This window comes from Vitis riparia, chromosome 6, assembly GCF_004353265.1.
Source record: "Vitis riparia cultivar Riparia Gloire de Montpellier isolate 1030 chromosome 6, EGFV_Vit.rip_1.0, whole genome shotgun sequence".
NCBI lineage: Eukaryota > Viridiplantae > Streptophyta > Magnoliopsida > Vitales > Vitaceae > Vitis > Vitis riparia.
The window spans coordinates 100,720-116,405 of record NC_048436.1 but is presented as its reverse complement, the minus strand read 5'-3'; the positions used below and the strand labels follow the sequence as shown (position 1 = coordinate 116,405).

At 41.7% G+C, this 15,686-nt stretch overlaps 1 protein-coding gene across 1 annotated transcript; it reads right to left on the bottom strand.

The window, feature by feature from the left end:
- Positions 1-1,646: 1,646 nt before the first annotated feature.
- Positions 1,647-2,195, bottom strand: LOC117916247. The gene has a single exon (XM_034832195.1). It carries the CDS (start codon positions 2,193-2,195, stop codon positions 1,647-1,649), a length of 549 nt encoding a protein of 182 aa, XP_034688086.1.
- Positions 2,196-15,686: the final 13,491 nt, after the last annotated feature.

Genomic DNA, 15,686 nt, shown 5'->3' with positions numbered 1-15,686 from the left:
CACAAGGTTTTAAACTGCACTGTGGTGCTCACACTGTAAAGACACTATTAGTTGTGCCATTACTAAACCTTTGAAACGTCCAAACCACTAGAAAATGTGATAGTGTTTTCTATCTAATCCCAACCAAGAACTGAAAACAACCAAACTTTACAATGTGACATAGTAATTAGCTTCACGCCATAATAATACCCAAATCCATTCACTCTATTCCAAATCCACAACAACCTGAATCCATTCTAACCCAGAACTGCTTCATCCCAACTGAGGAACAATCCAACACAACTGATTGAACATTGAAGAAAGACAAGCATAGGAAGACTCCACACAAGGAACAAAAAGAGGGTATCTTCTACTCTGAACAATAATAGGACTGAGATTTATCTTTGTAATAATCGTCAAGAATTAGAAAGGGAAGAGGGGGGTTGGAGGGTTGCCACTTCCTTCCTTCCCATCAACATGATATCAACATCGCAACCAATGAACCTCACACATAGATGGAGCAATGGTAGGCTAACCTCTCGAACATGTTAAGGTTAGGGCTCCACTAGAGAAGACCTTTTGTTGGGGTTAGGGCTTCACTAAACAAATCTAAGTGGTTAGGGTTTAATTACTGCATTTACTCATTTAAGTTTCCATTTTAATGTATGTTTAAAATTGATGATTGGTTTAACATGTATTCTTTTAATTTAAAAGGGTAAATTATGTTTCAATAAGGTTTTAAGCTGGTGGTTAAGTGATAAGGGTATTTTTGGTCAATGTGAGAAGGGCATTGTACAGTGTATGAAATGCTAATTTTTTGGGGCAAAAAAGCACTTTCCATAAAAGAGCCCTTTTTTGGTTTTTAAAACCTAACAAATGCATATTTACATAATACCTAAAAAAAGAAAGAGAAAAAAAGAAGAAAAAGAGAGAGAAAAAAGAAAGAAATAAGAAAATGGGAAGAAGATGAGAGAAAGGAAATTGAGAGAGAAAGAATATGGATAGTGGAAAAATGAAATGAGATTTTTAAGGTTCTCTTTGAATGGATGGGGGAGATAAGGGGGAGAAAAATGATTGCCAAGATGGGTTCTTCTAAAATAGGTATAAATGGGCTAAAATTGGTGGTCTCATTATTTTTTACATCAAAATGGGTTTGATGACATTTTTTTCCAATTTTTTGAAAATTATATTTAGTAGGAACCTCCTAATAAATTACTTTGGAGTTATCACTTGATATTTTATATTGAAATTTCATTTTATTTCATCTTTATCATTAATTTTTTTACCTTCAAATACCATATAAAGATTTTTGCAAATATCAACCTTTCAAAGGCTACTAAAAAGACTTATAAAATTATCAAAATATCTTTGAATAATTGTTTTTGAAAATAAATGGTGTTCAAATAGGATAGGTCAAGTCCTTATACTTGACATCCCGAATATATATTTTCCTCTGAGAATCACAAAATCAAAATTTAAGGAGAAAATTAAGTTAATCTCCTAAATTAAAATGAAGAGAGTAGACACTCTAAAAACCCCAAATTGAGGAGAAAATCAAGCGAATATCTGGAATTGAAATAAAAAAAAGCTAAGATTGTCCTCAACTGATTGCAAGTGCGCATGCATGAAGAGAAATTTCTGGCTATAATCTCTTACGAACATTATGACTATTTACGAATGAGACGGAAGAATACATGCGCAACATCATGGTAACGAGCGGCAAGGTCGACGTGAGAGAAGAGCTGAGGCGGAATGGTAACAACCGGCTCCTTCAAAAACGCCTTGTAGCACTGCACCACAGCCCTATTGGCACTTTTCAAATCAGCCTCGGCCTTTTGATAATCCTCGCCCTCCATTCTCATCAAAGAGTCGGTAAGATCATTGGAGGCTGAAAAGAGGGAGACGTTACAGGTTTGGAGTGCCTGCTTGAGATTGGGTTCGCTGGTATTTTGGGCCTGCAGGTCAGCTACTTCATGCCCATGCGTTGCTTCGCTCATCATGCAGAACAGTATTTCAAATGTCAATTCCGGGATCTCACTGGTGCTTCTACTGGGGTCAGAATTCACGCAGCTAACGCACAGATCTGGGTGTGGGGTTTGCCCACAAGCCTTCTCCACTTGGGATTTGTCGTCTGCATGAGCACAGGACACGAGTAGTACTAGTACTACAAGAAAGAAGAAGAAGAAAGACATGTGAAGAAACCTCATGGAAGCCATCTTAACTCAATAATCCGAATGACCATGAGCCCATTGTGCTTATTTATGCTCAACGATTTTGCTTTTGTAGGTTATTACCATATATAATCTATTATCATCAGACTGGCGGTAACTCAGATATAGTAAAATTATGGACAGAAAAATATTCTTCCTTTTTTATACAAATGTTTTTGCTTTGCACTTTCCAAGCCAGACCCTCCTCTTCTTCTCAGCGTACGTTGCCTTCCATGATCCATCAATTAATGGTTGGAAAGATAAACATTTTTCCTAAATTATCATTTAAATATTGAAATTTAAAATTCTCTTTTAAAAAAACATTTCCAATTTTAGAATTTGCAAATTCAATGTAATGTAACGAGCATTCATAACCTTATTATAATTTTAAAAATAGTTTTCAACTATCATACATCCTATATCACGTTTGAAAACTAAATATTTTATCAAAAATTTGTAAAAATGTAAAAATTCTCTTGATTTATTAGTAGGAATGTTGATTCTTTGAATACAAGTAATTCTCAAAGTGAGTGATTCCTAATTGGAAAATCAACTCGATTTTCTCTTTTGTCAATTGATTTATTTTAGTAACTTGGGATAACCATTTGGGAAATAAAAAGAAAAAGAACAATATAATTACCGATGCTTAAGTCTTGTTTAGATCATTTTATAAAAATTCAAAAGTTCATTTTAAAGTTTATTAACAATTTGTAGCCTATTTGGTTCATTTTTTTTTATATAATTCTTGTAAAATTTATATTTTGACTTATACAAGATACTCTTTCATATTTAATAAAAATTTTATAATATCAATATCACCCTTTAAAAATTATTACTTTGATTTGTGCTTCAATTTTTTATTAAAGTAAAAATTAAAATGTTATCCCCAACAAGACATTAATATGTGTCTTTTTTTTTTTTTTTCAAAGACATTCATAATTGTAGGATTACCAATAATATAAGTAAAAATTTCATCACAAATAGTAAAAATAATATGTTATTTCTATTAATATGCTATATATACAGATGTATGTATGTATGCATATTGTGATCTTTACCCACCTTTGTTGCATACCATTTTTCATCCACTCTTAGCTTTATGATATATCTTCATTCACCTTAGATGAGAGTGTCCATGCATGGGGATGACATGGGTATTTCAATTCATCACTTTTAGTGATGATTACTCTAGGTTTAGATATGTACATAGGAAATCTGATGTCTTGGACACATTCACTAATTAAATTTAAGGTGGGATTGGATAACCTATTATGTAAACATATCCACCTTGATTGGATCAAAGATATGTGTCTAGTAAGTTATATTCTTTCCATAAAGGGCATGGGATTATATCTCAATTATGTGCACTAGAGACTCCATTGCAAAATGGAGGGGTGGAAAGAAGATATCAAACTTGGATAATCATAGTGAGATCGATAATTGGTTTCTTATCACTTCCCATATTATTTTGGAGATATATCTTAGAGACTGTGTAATACCATTTTTTTCCTAAGAGGTATATTAGTTTACAAGATATTTAAGAGGATTTTTTTTACTTATTACCTTTATAGTCAAGGTCATCATAAGATATTTGTTGACATAAATGTCAGATTTTTTATGAAGACTATATGATAAGGAATAAGGCAAAAAGTTATATAGATTGGACTACACTAAAAAATAGTTCCACATTGACAAAATACTATAGATGTAGAGGTTAGAGATATACCATTCCTTTGATTTCTAATACATTGATACCTTATCATAGTGGGAGGTATATATCCCACATACTATGATGAAAGGGTGAGTAGTGTTTGTGCTCATTTTAGGTAAGCAACTATGAAGGTATAGTTAGAATCCTTGTATCCTAACATAATTTGGGTTCCTGTAGAAGCACCTAAAAGAATAAACCTTATAAGTGTAAATTAGTCTACAAGAGGAACAAAGGAGTGGATGAAAATTTTGAGTTTTGTGTGATAAGCTATAGCTAAAGGTTATAATATGAAACTTTGTTTTAATTATGAAACTTTATAGGTAGATGGTGATTTATTCATTGGGAACAATATATGAATATAGTTATTAGTCAAGATCTGTTTGTCTACTCAATTCTAGATGAAAATCTTGAAGGGGTATAATATATTCTTGGGTTTAAGTTCCTTTGGGACTATAAGAATAGGAAAATTGCGTCATGTCTTCTACATTGAGAACCATTTGGTCAAGTGCATGATACAGGACTCCAAAAGGGGTTTTCTAACCTTAAGTTTACAGTTGTCTTTCTCAGGATCAATGTTGACCGTGGACATTTGGGAAGAGAGATCGCATTAAGATGGTACCCTATACCTCTCTACTAGGTAGCCTTAAGCATACGATGTTATATGCTAGACTAGATATTTGTTTTGTTGAAAGAATAGTGAGTAGATATCAATCTAATTCATGATTAGAGTCTTTGTCGGATGTCAAACATATACTTCAAGTATCTTAGGAAAATGAGGGGATATATGCTTGTGAGTCTTTGCAATGAGTTGGTACTCCTTAGGTACCAGGAATTGGACTTTCAATCTAATGAGAACTCTCGTAAGTTTGCCTCTAGGTATGTGTACACTCTAAGTGGTTTTTGTTGGTTCTGAAGTAATAAAGGAAGTTGTTTAGCTTAAGATGTTCCTTATAGGAACTAAGGGTAGTTTCCTTACCTATATCATCTAGGATAATGTTTTTTTATAACAGTGGGATGGTGGCATAGTCTAAAAAACTAAAGTGTCACTAGAAGATAAAACACATATAGAAGAAGTACTATCAGACTTAGTGAGATAGTATAGAGAGCTGATGTGACAGTGGAACATATTCTTTTTGTAACACCCAACCTACTTTTGGGGCTAGTAGGAGTTTTTTGGTATTGAGCTCTTAAAACAAGACATGATGTAACAAAGTCCAACTTAACTATCCCCTTGCTATCTCTTTTATGCATTGACATTGATTTAAACATTCAACATATGTCTCTTACATTGTACATAACTTGGATGCATTAAGAGTTACACGGAGGATATAAGTCATGGGTTCTTTATAAGTATATTAGTTGTCCACAATTAGTTCATAGGTTTAAGCAATCTAATAGAGACTGTAGTGCACCACCTCCTAATTGGAGGGATGACTTGTCTTGGTTAATGGGATGGGTTTCCCATGGTGAGTGCACTAGTGTATGTGATGCACATTGGACATGACTTACGGTGAATCATAACTTAAGGTTATTAATTGTCATGATTCACCAAGCTATTATATTGCATGGACTTTCAACCTTGAGAGAATGTTGAGTTTATGCTCAAATCAATAGGGGGTTTTAACTTATGGATGAGATTCTAAAGTAGTCATATATCCCTATGGAATGAGTCATTATTGATGGAGGCTAGTGACAGTATGTATTCTTAATAGAGACACCATGATATCTTATGGAATTGAGACAATGTGTCTCTTTGGGTGATCTAAAGGGCATGTGATCATGAAATTTGTGGTTGTAATAGTTCCTTTAGTGGAATTTGACATATGTACCTTAGAGTTAGAGCATGTCAATTGATCACATAATAAGTGAGATCTGTAACTCAAGAACTTGAGAGGTAACCTTGATAGGTGATAGTAATACCTTATTAGATTATGGACACTAGTTCATAGAGAGTCCGTTTGTAGTGGATAATAGTCACAGACCCGTGCTTCATCTCATTAATGTTATTTACATAGGATACTAGAGTGCAGTTGATTCACTATAGCGGGCTGTTGAATCAACTTTATAATTAGATTATGAGGGAGTCAGTACTCCTATGGGTCTCAGTGGTCATTGCTTTGAGCTTATATACCATGATGACATGGTTTATGAGAGTTGAATTGGTTCTCAGCTCACTCTTATGTAATGGGCCGTTTTGGTACTTAAGTAAGGTTGCATAGGGTATAGTGAATAGGTTCTCTAGATTGTACTAATTAATTAATTAGATGGTCTTGTGTGGTTAATTAATCAATTAAGACATGTTTTGGACTAGATTAAGTAACCCAACCCCATGTGAGCTTAAGTCAGTTAAGCCCAATAAAGGTACCCTATAAATACCCCTTTATATGGTTAGGGTTTTCTAATGACTTTGATTAGTCATCTTCCACCTCTAGAGAAAGAGAGAGTCTAAACATCCACTCTTCCAAAGTCCACTCTTTGGAGTGCCATGGACAAGGTTTAAGTCATCGAACGGAATATCTTAGGTATATGAGACCTCCAGATACATGTTCTTAACCGTGATGAATTGATTGTGGAACATCCAAATCTAGGTATTACATATTAGTACTATATCTTTAGATCTATAGTTAATAATGGTTTTTATTGTCATTTTATTACGATATGATAGATTTAGATATGTATATGGATAAATGCATGCGCCCTATGAGATGTAAGACATGAAAACAAAATAATCCAGGTTCCTAACATTAAAAATGTAAATTCCTTAGACCGAGGAATAATCTTAAAATAGGTATTTATGTTAAGGGATGATCATGTTGAAAGGTTTTGACCCATAGATCAATATAGTTGAAAGATTGTTGTCAATGTTGCAAGCACAATTGAAATAACCCCGGCAAGGATCCCAGCCATCTTTTTTTATGAGATGAGATATTATCATTCCCTTCTAGATTTTATAAAATAGGTACAATCAACAATTTTATTTTTATGCTAAGAAAGTAAGATATTTTAAAAGGAGCACCAAAAGGGTATGGTGGGCCTAACTCATTTACATCAAATTGCATGCGTAGGATGCAAATGAGGTACAAAACAATAAACAATTACTGGAACTTGAAAAAGCATTAATAAGATAAATATTATATATTGGTAATTAACGTTTGAATCCCCACAAAAAATAATAGTTGAGTTACTTACATTATGGTTCCTACATTCTTCTAATTCTTTTTGTAGTCCTTCCAGGGATATATCATCACACTATAACATAAATAATATAAGAACAAGTACCAATTATATTAGTATAGTAAGCATCATGCTGAGAATATGAGAGTAAAATTCATGTAAACATGGACCTGATTCTAGTGTGTTCATGATTGTAAACCTTGGGCAGGTTCTTTAGTATCATATGTGTTGAGGCCTCGTATTCCCAATGATCCACGTAGTTTCCAAATGGATGGATGTACGATCTCAACTGTGATTCCTGATTCAGTTGCCCCTGCAAAAGGCGTCCGGACAGGGTGTCCGAACACACCCTCCGATGGTTTTGTCAGCCATGGAAAGAGAAATAAAAGCAATTGGCACAGTCGGCCTTTTACTAGGTATTGAAAGGCTTACCTTCTTCTTTGCGCGAAGGTTCATATATATATCATTTAGAAACTCTCTCTCTTCCATAAATGATGGAAGGCTTTTTGGTTTACCATGATGCCACTAGGTGGTGGCAGGGACATCATCATCCTACGAACAGCTGTCAGAGATCGTGGAAGTGACTTGCTGTCACTTCTGTCTTTTCACTCTGCAGGCATCGGAATATGATTTGAGACAAGGTGTCAGAATGACGTAGTGAGGCATGCTTGGTTTGGCCGGTGATCCGGATGAACATATCCGGATAGAATATGAAAGGTCGCCGGATGAGTGATGGCGGTGGTCCGGATAGGATGTTTTGCGAGTTCCGTGTGCTCTTTATTTCAGGGGTCCAGATAGGAAAGCGCGCCACGCGTACTTTTGGGACAATCTGGATGTGGATACTCCGGATAGGATCATGTGCCATGTATCGTCAGGGGATGCGTGCCACGTGTCATCAGGGATGGGTCCCTACAATGCCCCCCTTTTTAACTTGTCGATTTTGCTTTTAGCAAAATGGGCGGGTTTAAAAAAGAATGATTGCCTTTTGAAACCGAAGTTTGCTTTTTGTGCTCATTGGACCATGTGGCGAGCGGGGGTGAAGAGACAGAAGAGCATTTATGGCGAGCCGCCGTCTCTGGGTATTCCCTAGGCAATGTGTCAGTTTAATGATAGCGTTTGCTTAAACGTTTGGGATACCGAGGGGCTGTCTTTTATAAATAGCAGCCTGTGGCCTCCCGTTGCTTTTTCTTACTGCATTTTCTTTGTTATTGCTTCATCTGCCTACTGCGTGTCTTCGCTTGTGAGTGTAGCGGCAGTGTTCTGGTTTGCGACGGTGACTGCATTTTGCGATTTCCGACCATACTTTCCAGTTTACATTTGGTACGTATACTATTCTGGTTTCTTTCCTTCGTGTATTCTCTTTTCTCGATTTTTTCTGGTTTTTGCTTGGAAAAGCTGTTTGGGCGATTGGCTGTTTGATGCTAGCTTTTTTCTGCGTTTTGGGTATGTTTGGGGTTCCTGTTGCCCCCCTGCGCTTTTGGTGGGGTATTGAATCTTCTGTGGGGTAGGGTTTGAGGTTTTGTGGGGTCGATGCATTTTGTTTGACTTTGTTGGATTTCTTTCATGCAGATTCTGCTGCATCTTTTAGGCTAAAAAATGTCTGCTAACAAGGAAGTTACTTCACCTCGCCCGTCTGGTGATGCTCGTGCTGAGAAATCTGTGGAAAAGTTGAACGTGAAGGAATTTTGCGATCGGTTTTGTATTCCCAATGGTGTATCTGTGGAGCTCTTTGATGGAGAGGGCGTGTTGCCTGAGAAACCGGAAGATAACGCGATCTTTTTTACCAAGGAGTAGTTCAATGCTGGACTCCGGTTCCCGCTCCCGTCTCTGGTCAAGGAATTTCTACATTTCACCCAGATTCCTCCAGTGTATGCACATCCCAACATGATTCGGGTGCTGATGGGGTGCAGCATCCTGAGTATGTTGTTCAATTTGGACCTCTCACTACTGGAGGTTCTCTTCGTTTATTCGATCAAGAAGGTGAAGAGTAATATCTTTAGCTTCGTCGCCAGCCTTCCATCTCTGCAACTGGTGACCAACCTACCGGACTCGACTAAAAAGGCCGCCAAGGGACAGGTGCTGGTCAAGGGCGTATGGGCAGGTTTGGCGGAGCATCCGGATAGGCCCTTTGTTCCCAACCAGTCGCTGCAGGTTCCAGGTATAACTTAGGCTACTTCCTGTTTTTGCGTGGCTTGTAAGTCAGCATTATTTAGGTGGTCTGACATATATTGCTTGCTCGGGTGTAGGCCAGAATAAAAGGGGAAAACTGGTGGATTGGGTGGAGAAGGCCTCGTTTGACCGTCTGAAGAGGCTCTTCGAAATCACGTCGGCCGAGCGGAGTTGCGAGCTGCTTCTTTCTGCACAGAACCTCCGCTTGGTCGTCCAGGGGCCTCAGGCGTATGTGGTGAACATACTCCCAAGGCGGTTGCCTGAAGAAGTGGTAGCTGGGGAGCATTTTACCCTTGAAGACCTTCCCTTCTACGAGGGGGTGTGGAATGCAGATGCCCGGACACGCAAGGTCCGTCTGAATAATCGGGAGAGAAAAGACAAGAGGGGCTCCTACGGAAGGCTCCGGGTGGGAAACGGTCCACGTCCTCTCCACCTGCTGATGCTCCAGCGAAAAAGAAGAGGAAGCTGAGTAAGAAGAAAAAGGAAAAGGCAGTGAAAATCCCAACTCCTCCGAAGGAGTTTGTGCCGTCTCCCATCGGCTATGAAAAGGAATGTACAATACAAGAGCCGGAAAATCCTCTCCCGGCTTCTGTCTCAAGCACTTTTGAATTTATTAGGGGCCTTAATCTTTCGGGGCCCTCAATGGCGCCGGACGTCCAGATGGCTCTTCTGACTGAGGAAGCGCTCTCAATAAATCAGCCCGGCTCCGCTCACCCGGATGAGGGTGCGGCCCGGGCGTCTGGTGTTGTCAACTTGCCTCCTGTGACACCCCCAACAGGAGAAATGAGGGCAGACAGGCAGGAGTTGCCTTTGCATGGGCCAAGACCTCGTGCCATTGTGCCTGTGAGGGGGCCAACTAGAAGAAGGTTGCGTCTGGTACGCGACTTGAAGTCTGGCCTCGCTGGGCGGCTTCGGGATCGGTTTTTAGAAAGCATTGAAGTCAGCTGTTCATCCGTCCCGGAGGGTCATCCGGAAGGCAGTGTGGTGGAGATGGCGGAAGAGAACCCAGCCACTCCAGTGCTGGCGCCAGATGAGGTTCCATCCAAAGAGACCCAGCCGGCTGAGAATGCTGAAGCCGTGGTCCCAGAGGAGGAATCACTTTCCAATGCCACCTTGGAGGGGAGTCTTTTTTATGATGCCACTTTCAACTCTGCTAGCCCTTTTAGCTATGCGGAGATGGAAGAGAAGCTAAAACGGATTCCTTCTGGTTCTGATATTGGAGTGCCTTCAGCCAAGATGTTCGAAACGGTGGAGATGGTATAATCTGTGTCTTGATTTCTTTTATATTGATGCATTTGTTACATGACTTGTAACTTTGGCTTTCTTTGTTTGAGTGTTCTCCTGCAGCTGGTGAGTGGCCTTCGCGGTATGGCTCGTCAACGCGACCTTCTTTCTGACCTGCTGGAAACTGCTGATTACATGAAATCTTTCGTGTCTCAGCGGAAAAATGATGAAGAGAGGTTGCGCTTGAGAGTGGAGCAGGCTGAAGCTAGTTCATCTATCGCTCGAGAAGAGAACGAGGTTCTTCAAGAGGAACTTGCTGAGGCAAAGAGCCGGGAGGATTTTATGGAAGCCCGTCTTTTTGAGACGGAGGATGAGATGGCTCTTTTGAGGAGGAAGGTAAGGCAACTCCGGACAGAGGTGTCCATTGAGAAGAGGCAGAGAGAAGAGTTGCAGTTGCGTTTATCAGCGCAAAAAGAAGAGCTGGAGGGTGAGTTTGCTGCGGAAAGGGAGGAACTTGAAGCGGAGTACCAGAAGCAAGTTGATGACATGTACTTCTTTGGCTATCGCTGCTGTATGAAGAAGCATGGAATCAAACGGGATGTCCCTTCAATTCCTCCGGGTGAAGAGGAGAAGCTGCGCCGCAAACCTGCTCAATGAGGGTCTTTTCTTTTTGTAAAGAATTTTTACTGCTATCTTCTCTTTGTATTTTGTAGTCCGAAGGCTTTTTGTATGCAATTCTTTTCATACAAGTATCAATAAAATATACTTCTTCATTTTGTCTCATCCTTTATTGGTAATACTGCTTTAGATTAGATACATTCCATGGTCGCTGCAACGGGGTGCCATCTAGTTTTTGTAGATGATAGGCTCCACTTTCACTTGCTTTAGACACTATGTAGGGACCTTCCCAGTTGGCTTGGAATTTTCCTGCTCCTATGTCAGCAGTATTTTCAAAAAATTTTCTAAGTACCAACGTACCATTTTTGAAGCTTCTGGGCTTTACTTTGCGATTGTAGTGGGCTGATGCCCTTTGTTGATAATCTGCCATCCGAATGGCTGCAGTTTCTCTTACTTCGTCCGCCCAGTCTAGGTTTCTTCCTAACTCTGTATCTGCATCAGTCTCCCTTTCTACCTTGGTCCGGACAGTGGGTAAGCCTATTTCAGTAGGAATGATTGCGTCCATACCGTATGTGAGGGCGAAGGGAGTGTTTCCTGTTGGACGTCCGGGTGTGGTTCGATAAGCCCACAAGACGCCGGGTAGTTCCTCCACCCACTTTCCTTTGGCTTGCTCGAGTCTTTTCTTTAAAGCAGTGATTAGCGTTTTGTTTGTGGCCTCTGCTTGACCATTGCTTTGGGAATATCGTGGCGTAGAGTATGAGTTTCGGATGTTTAGTTCTGAACAAAAATTCCGGAATGCGATACTATCAAACTGCGGGCCATTGTCTGCTATGATGGTTTTTCCATACAAACCTGGTGACATCTTTATCTTTGATGCTGGCATAGGCTTCAGCTTCTACCCATTTAGTGAAGTAATCCGTGGCTACAAGCAGGAATTTTTTCTGGGCGGGTGCGGCTGGTAGAGGTCCTACTATGTCCATGCCCCATTGTGCGAAGGGTCAGGGTCCTGAGATTGTTTTTAATTCTCCTGACGGCATGTGCGGAATGGGGGCATGTCTTTGACATTTGTCACATTTTTTAACATATGCTGCCACATCCTTTTTCATCGTGGGCCAGTAATAACCTTGTGAATGGGCCCTGTGCGCCAGAGACCGACCTCCGGCATGATTTCCACATACTCCTTCGTGCAATTCAGCTAATACGTACAACACCTCTGAGTGATTTAGACATCTGAGGTAGGGACCTGTAAAGGATCGCTTGTACAGATGCTCCCCTATTAGGGTGAAGCGGGCGGCTTGCACCCGGATCTTGTGCGCTTGCTTAGTTTCTTCGGGTAGGGTGCCTGTCCGGAGGTACTCGATGATGGCTTTCATCCAGCCTTTGTCGTCTATGTTGCTTTCTTCAATGGTATGGCAAGTGGAGGTTTCAATGATGGAAGACTTGGCTTGCACATATATAGGTAATAGTATAGCTTCTTTGACGGGGAGAGAAGCGGCTATGCCTGCTAGGGCGTCGGCACGCGAGTTTTCAGTCCGCCTGATTTTCTCAATCGTCCATTCGGCGAATCGCTACAAGGTGTCCCTTACTTTGTTTAAGTATTGCGCCATGCGTGCTTCCTTGGCTTCATATTCTTTCTGAACATGTCTTACCACAAGTTGGGAATCGCTATAAATTCGGAGTTTCGAGACGGATAGAGCCAGAGCGAGGTCCAATCCGGCTAAGATGACTTCATATTCTGCTTCATTGTTAGAGGCGGGGAATCCCAGCCGGATGGCTTGCTCCAAAATTCTCCGGTTGGGGATTGCAACAGGAGTCCTACCCCGGATCCGGATGACCAGGAGGCCCCATCAACCCGCAAAGTCCACCATTGTTTTTCGGTTGGCTCTTCGTGTTGGATGGGCCTTCGGGAGTATTCCAGCACGAAGTCAGCCATGACTTGGCCTTTTATGGACAATCTGGGTTGGAACTCGATTCCAAATTCACTCAGTTCTATGGCCCATTGAAGCATTCTCCCGGTTAGATCCGGCTTGTGTAAGATATTACGAAGGGGTTGGTCAGTTAACACGACCACCGGGTGTGCTTGGAAATAGGGTCGGAGTTTCTGGGCGGCACTTCGAAGTGCTAAGGCCGTTAATTCCATTTTCGAATATCTGGTTTCTACGTCTGCTAACGCTCTGCTGACGTAGTAGATGGGTTTCTGCTCCTTGGGCGATGGGCAGCGGAATAAGACAGCGCTAATTGCCCACTCTGAGACGGCCAGGTACATATATAACTTTTCTTTGGGGAGAGGGCTGCTTAGGATGGGTGGTTGCATGAGGCACAGTTTAATTTTTTCAAAAGCGTTTTGACAGCTGTCCGTCCATCCGTTCGCTCCCGTTTTGCGGATTGCCAAGAAGAAGGGTTGTAGCTCATCGGTGAAACGGGCTATGAAACGCCCTAGGGCGACAAGCTTGCCTGTGAGGCGCTGTAATTCCTTCTTGTTCCTGGGGGGTGGTGTTTCTATGACTGCCTTGACTTGATCTGGGCTGACCTCTATCCCCCTTTGACTGACCATGAATCCCAGGAATTTTCCAGCACTTACGCCAAAGGCGCATTTAGAAGGATTTAGCTTCATGTCAAACTTCCTTAGGAGGTAAAAAACTTCTTGTAAGTGGAGAACGTGCTCTTCTCGGGTTTTGCTTTTGACCACGATATCGTCGATATATACCTCTACTGTATGGCCGATTAGAGGTTTAAATACCTTTGTCATCAGTCTTTGATAAGTGGCGCCAGCATTTTTGAGGCCAAATGGCATAACTTTGTAACAATAAAGTCGTGTGGCGTTATGAAGGCTGTCTTCTCTTGATCATCCGGGGCCATGGGGATTTGGTGGTATCCGGAGAAAGCGTCCAGGAAGGAGAGCATCCCTTGCCCGCAGTGGAATCCACAATTTGATCTATTCGTGGCAAGGGGAAACTGTCTTTCGGACATGCTTTATTGAGGTTGGTGTAGTCACGCAGACCCGCCATTTGCCTTCTTTTTTAGGTACCACTACTACATTTGCCAACCAGTCCGGGTAATCCACTTCTTTGATGAATCCGGCTTCCAGTAGCTTGTCGATCTCATTCCGGATGATTTTTTGTCTGTCCGGGTGGAAACGTCTAACCCTCTGCCGGATGGGTTTCGCTGTTGGTAACACGTTGAGCTTATGAGAGACTATTGATGGATGAATCCCCTTCATATCAGAATGCGCCCATGCGAAAATGTCATGGTTTTGCCGGAGGGCGTCTTGGATGTTCTGGGTTTCCTCAGGTGTTAAGAGGGAACTGATGTGCGTAAGGTGAGCATCCTCTTCCGAGATTTGGATTGTTTGCAAGGGATCTGCTACCGGGGGATCTCTGTCCGCCGGGCACAGTGACTGCTATTGGTCGAGTGCGTGTGTGGACTCAGGGAGAGGTTCGTTCTCTTGACTGGTCCCTGGTTCTCTTGCTATCTGGTAGCATTGGCGAGCAGCTAGCTGACTGCCGTATAGGTTGATTTGCCCATCCTCAGTAAGAAAGCTTACCATCTGATGATACGTGGAGGGGATGACTTTCATGCAATGCAGCCATGTGCGCCCCAAGATAATATTGAAGGGTGACAAATCTTGTACCATCGAAAATAGGACGTTGAGAGTGACTGGGCCAGCTTGAACTGGTAGTACAATATCTCCTAAGGAAATAGTTGATGCCCCGTTGAATCCGGACAGGATTCTCCCAGGGTTTTCGAGACCGACTAAATTATGTCCCATGTGACTTACGACTGATGTTGTACCAGATCAGCTGAGCTGCCTGAGTCAACTAAGATGCGTCTTACATCGAATTTGTCTATCCCTAAGGATAGAATGAGGGCGTCGCGGTGCGGACGCAATATCCGTGTGGGGTCTACTGGTGGAAAAATGATTGTCCCGTCTATGGGGTGAGGGCTTCCTCCGGTTATCCCTGGTCGGATGGAGTTGACACGCTCACGCACCATTGCCTCTCGTAATAATTTTTGCCTCTTTCGTTTGGAATTTATCTCTTCATCCGACGGACCTCCATTAATGTAGTTTATGATGGCTTTGGGGGCGGCTGGAACCGCGGGGGTTCCAGAGTCGTGGCTCGGGAGGTGTCTCTATCTCCGTCATTGAGCGGAGGTATTGCCTTAAATGTCCCACCTTTATAAGCCTTTCCACCAAATACTGGAGGCTTCTGCACGTATCCGTTGTATGGCCATGTTCCTTGTGGTAAGCGCATTTTTTGCTGTGATCTCTCCTGGATGGGTCCGATCCGAGGGGTCTGGGCCACCTGAAATCGGCATGCTTTGGATCATAGGGAGAAGCTTCTCATAAGTTATAGAGAGTGGTGTGAGGGGTGGCATCTCGGGCGGCCTGGCCCTTCTTGCCTTCGATCGGATGGCCTTGGCCTGTCCGGAAGTTTAACGCTTCCTTCTATATTCCCTTTGGACGGCTGTCCGGCAACCAATACCTGCTGGGTGGCTGCCCGTACGTCATCCTCAAGCATGGAGTATTTGTTCGCACGTCGAAACAAATTGTCCATCGTCACGGGAGGTTTCTTAGCTAGTGATTCAAAAAATGGGGTGCC

What these genes read in the sequence shown, in the direction of transcription:
- LOC117916247 (XM_034832195.1), bottom strand. Translation starts at nt 2,195, where the DNA reads ATGGCTTCCATGAGGTTTCTTCACATGTCTTTCTTCTTCTTCTTTCTT.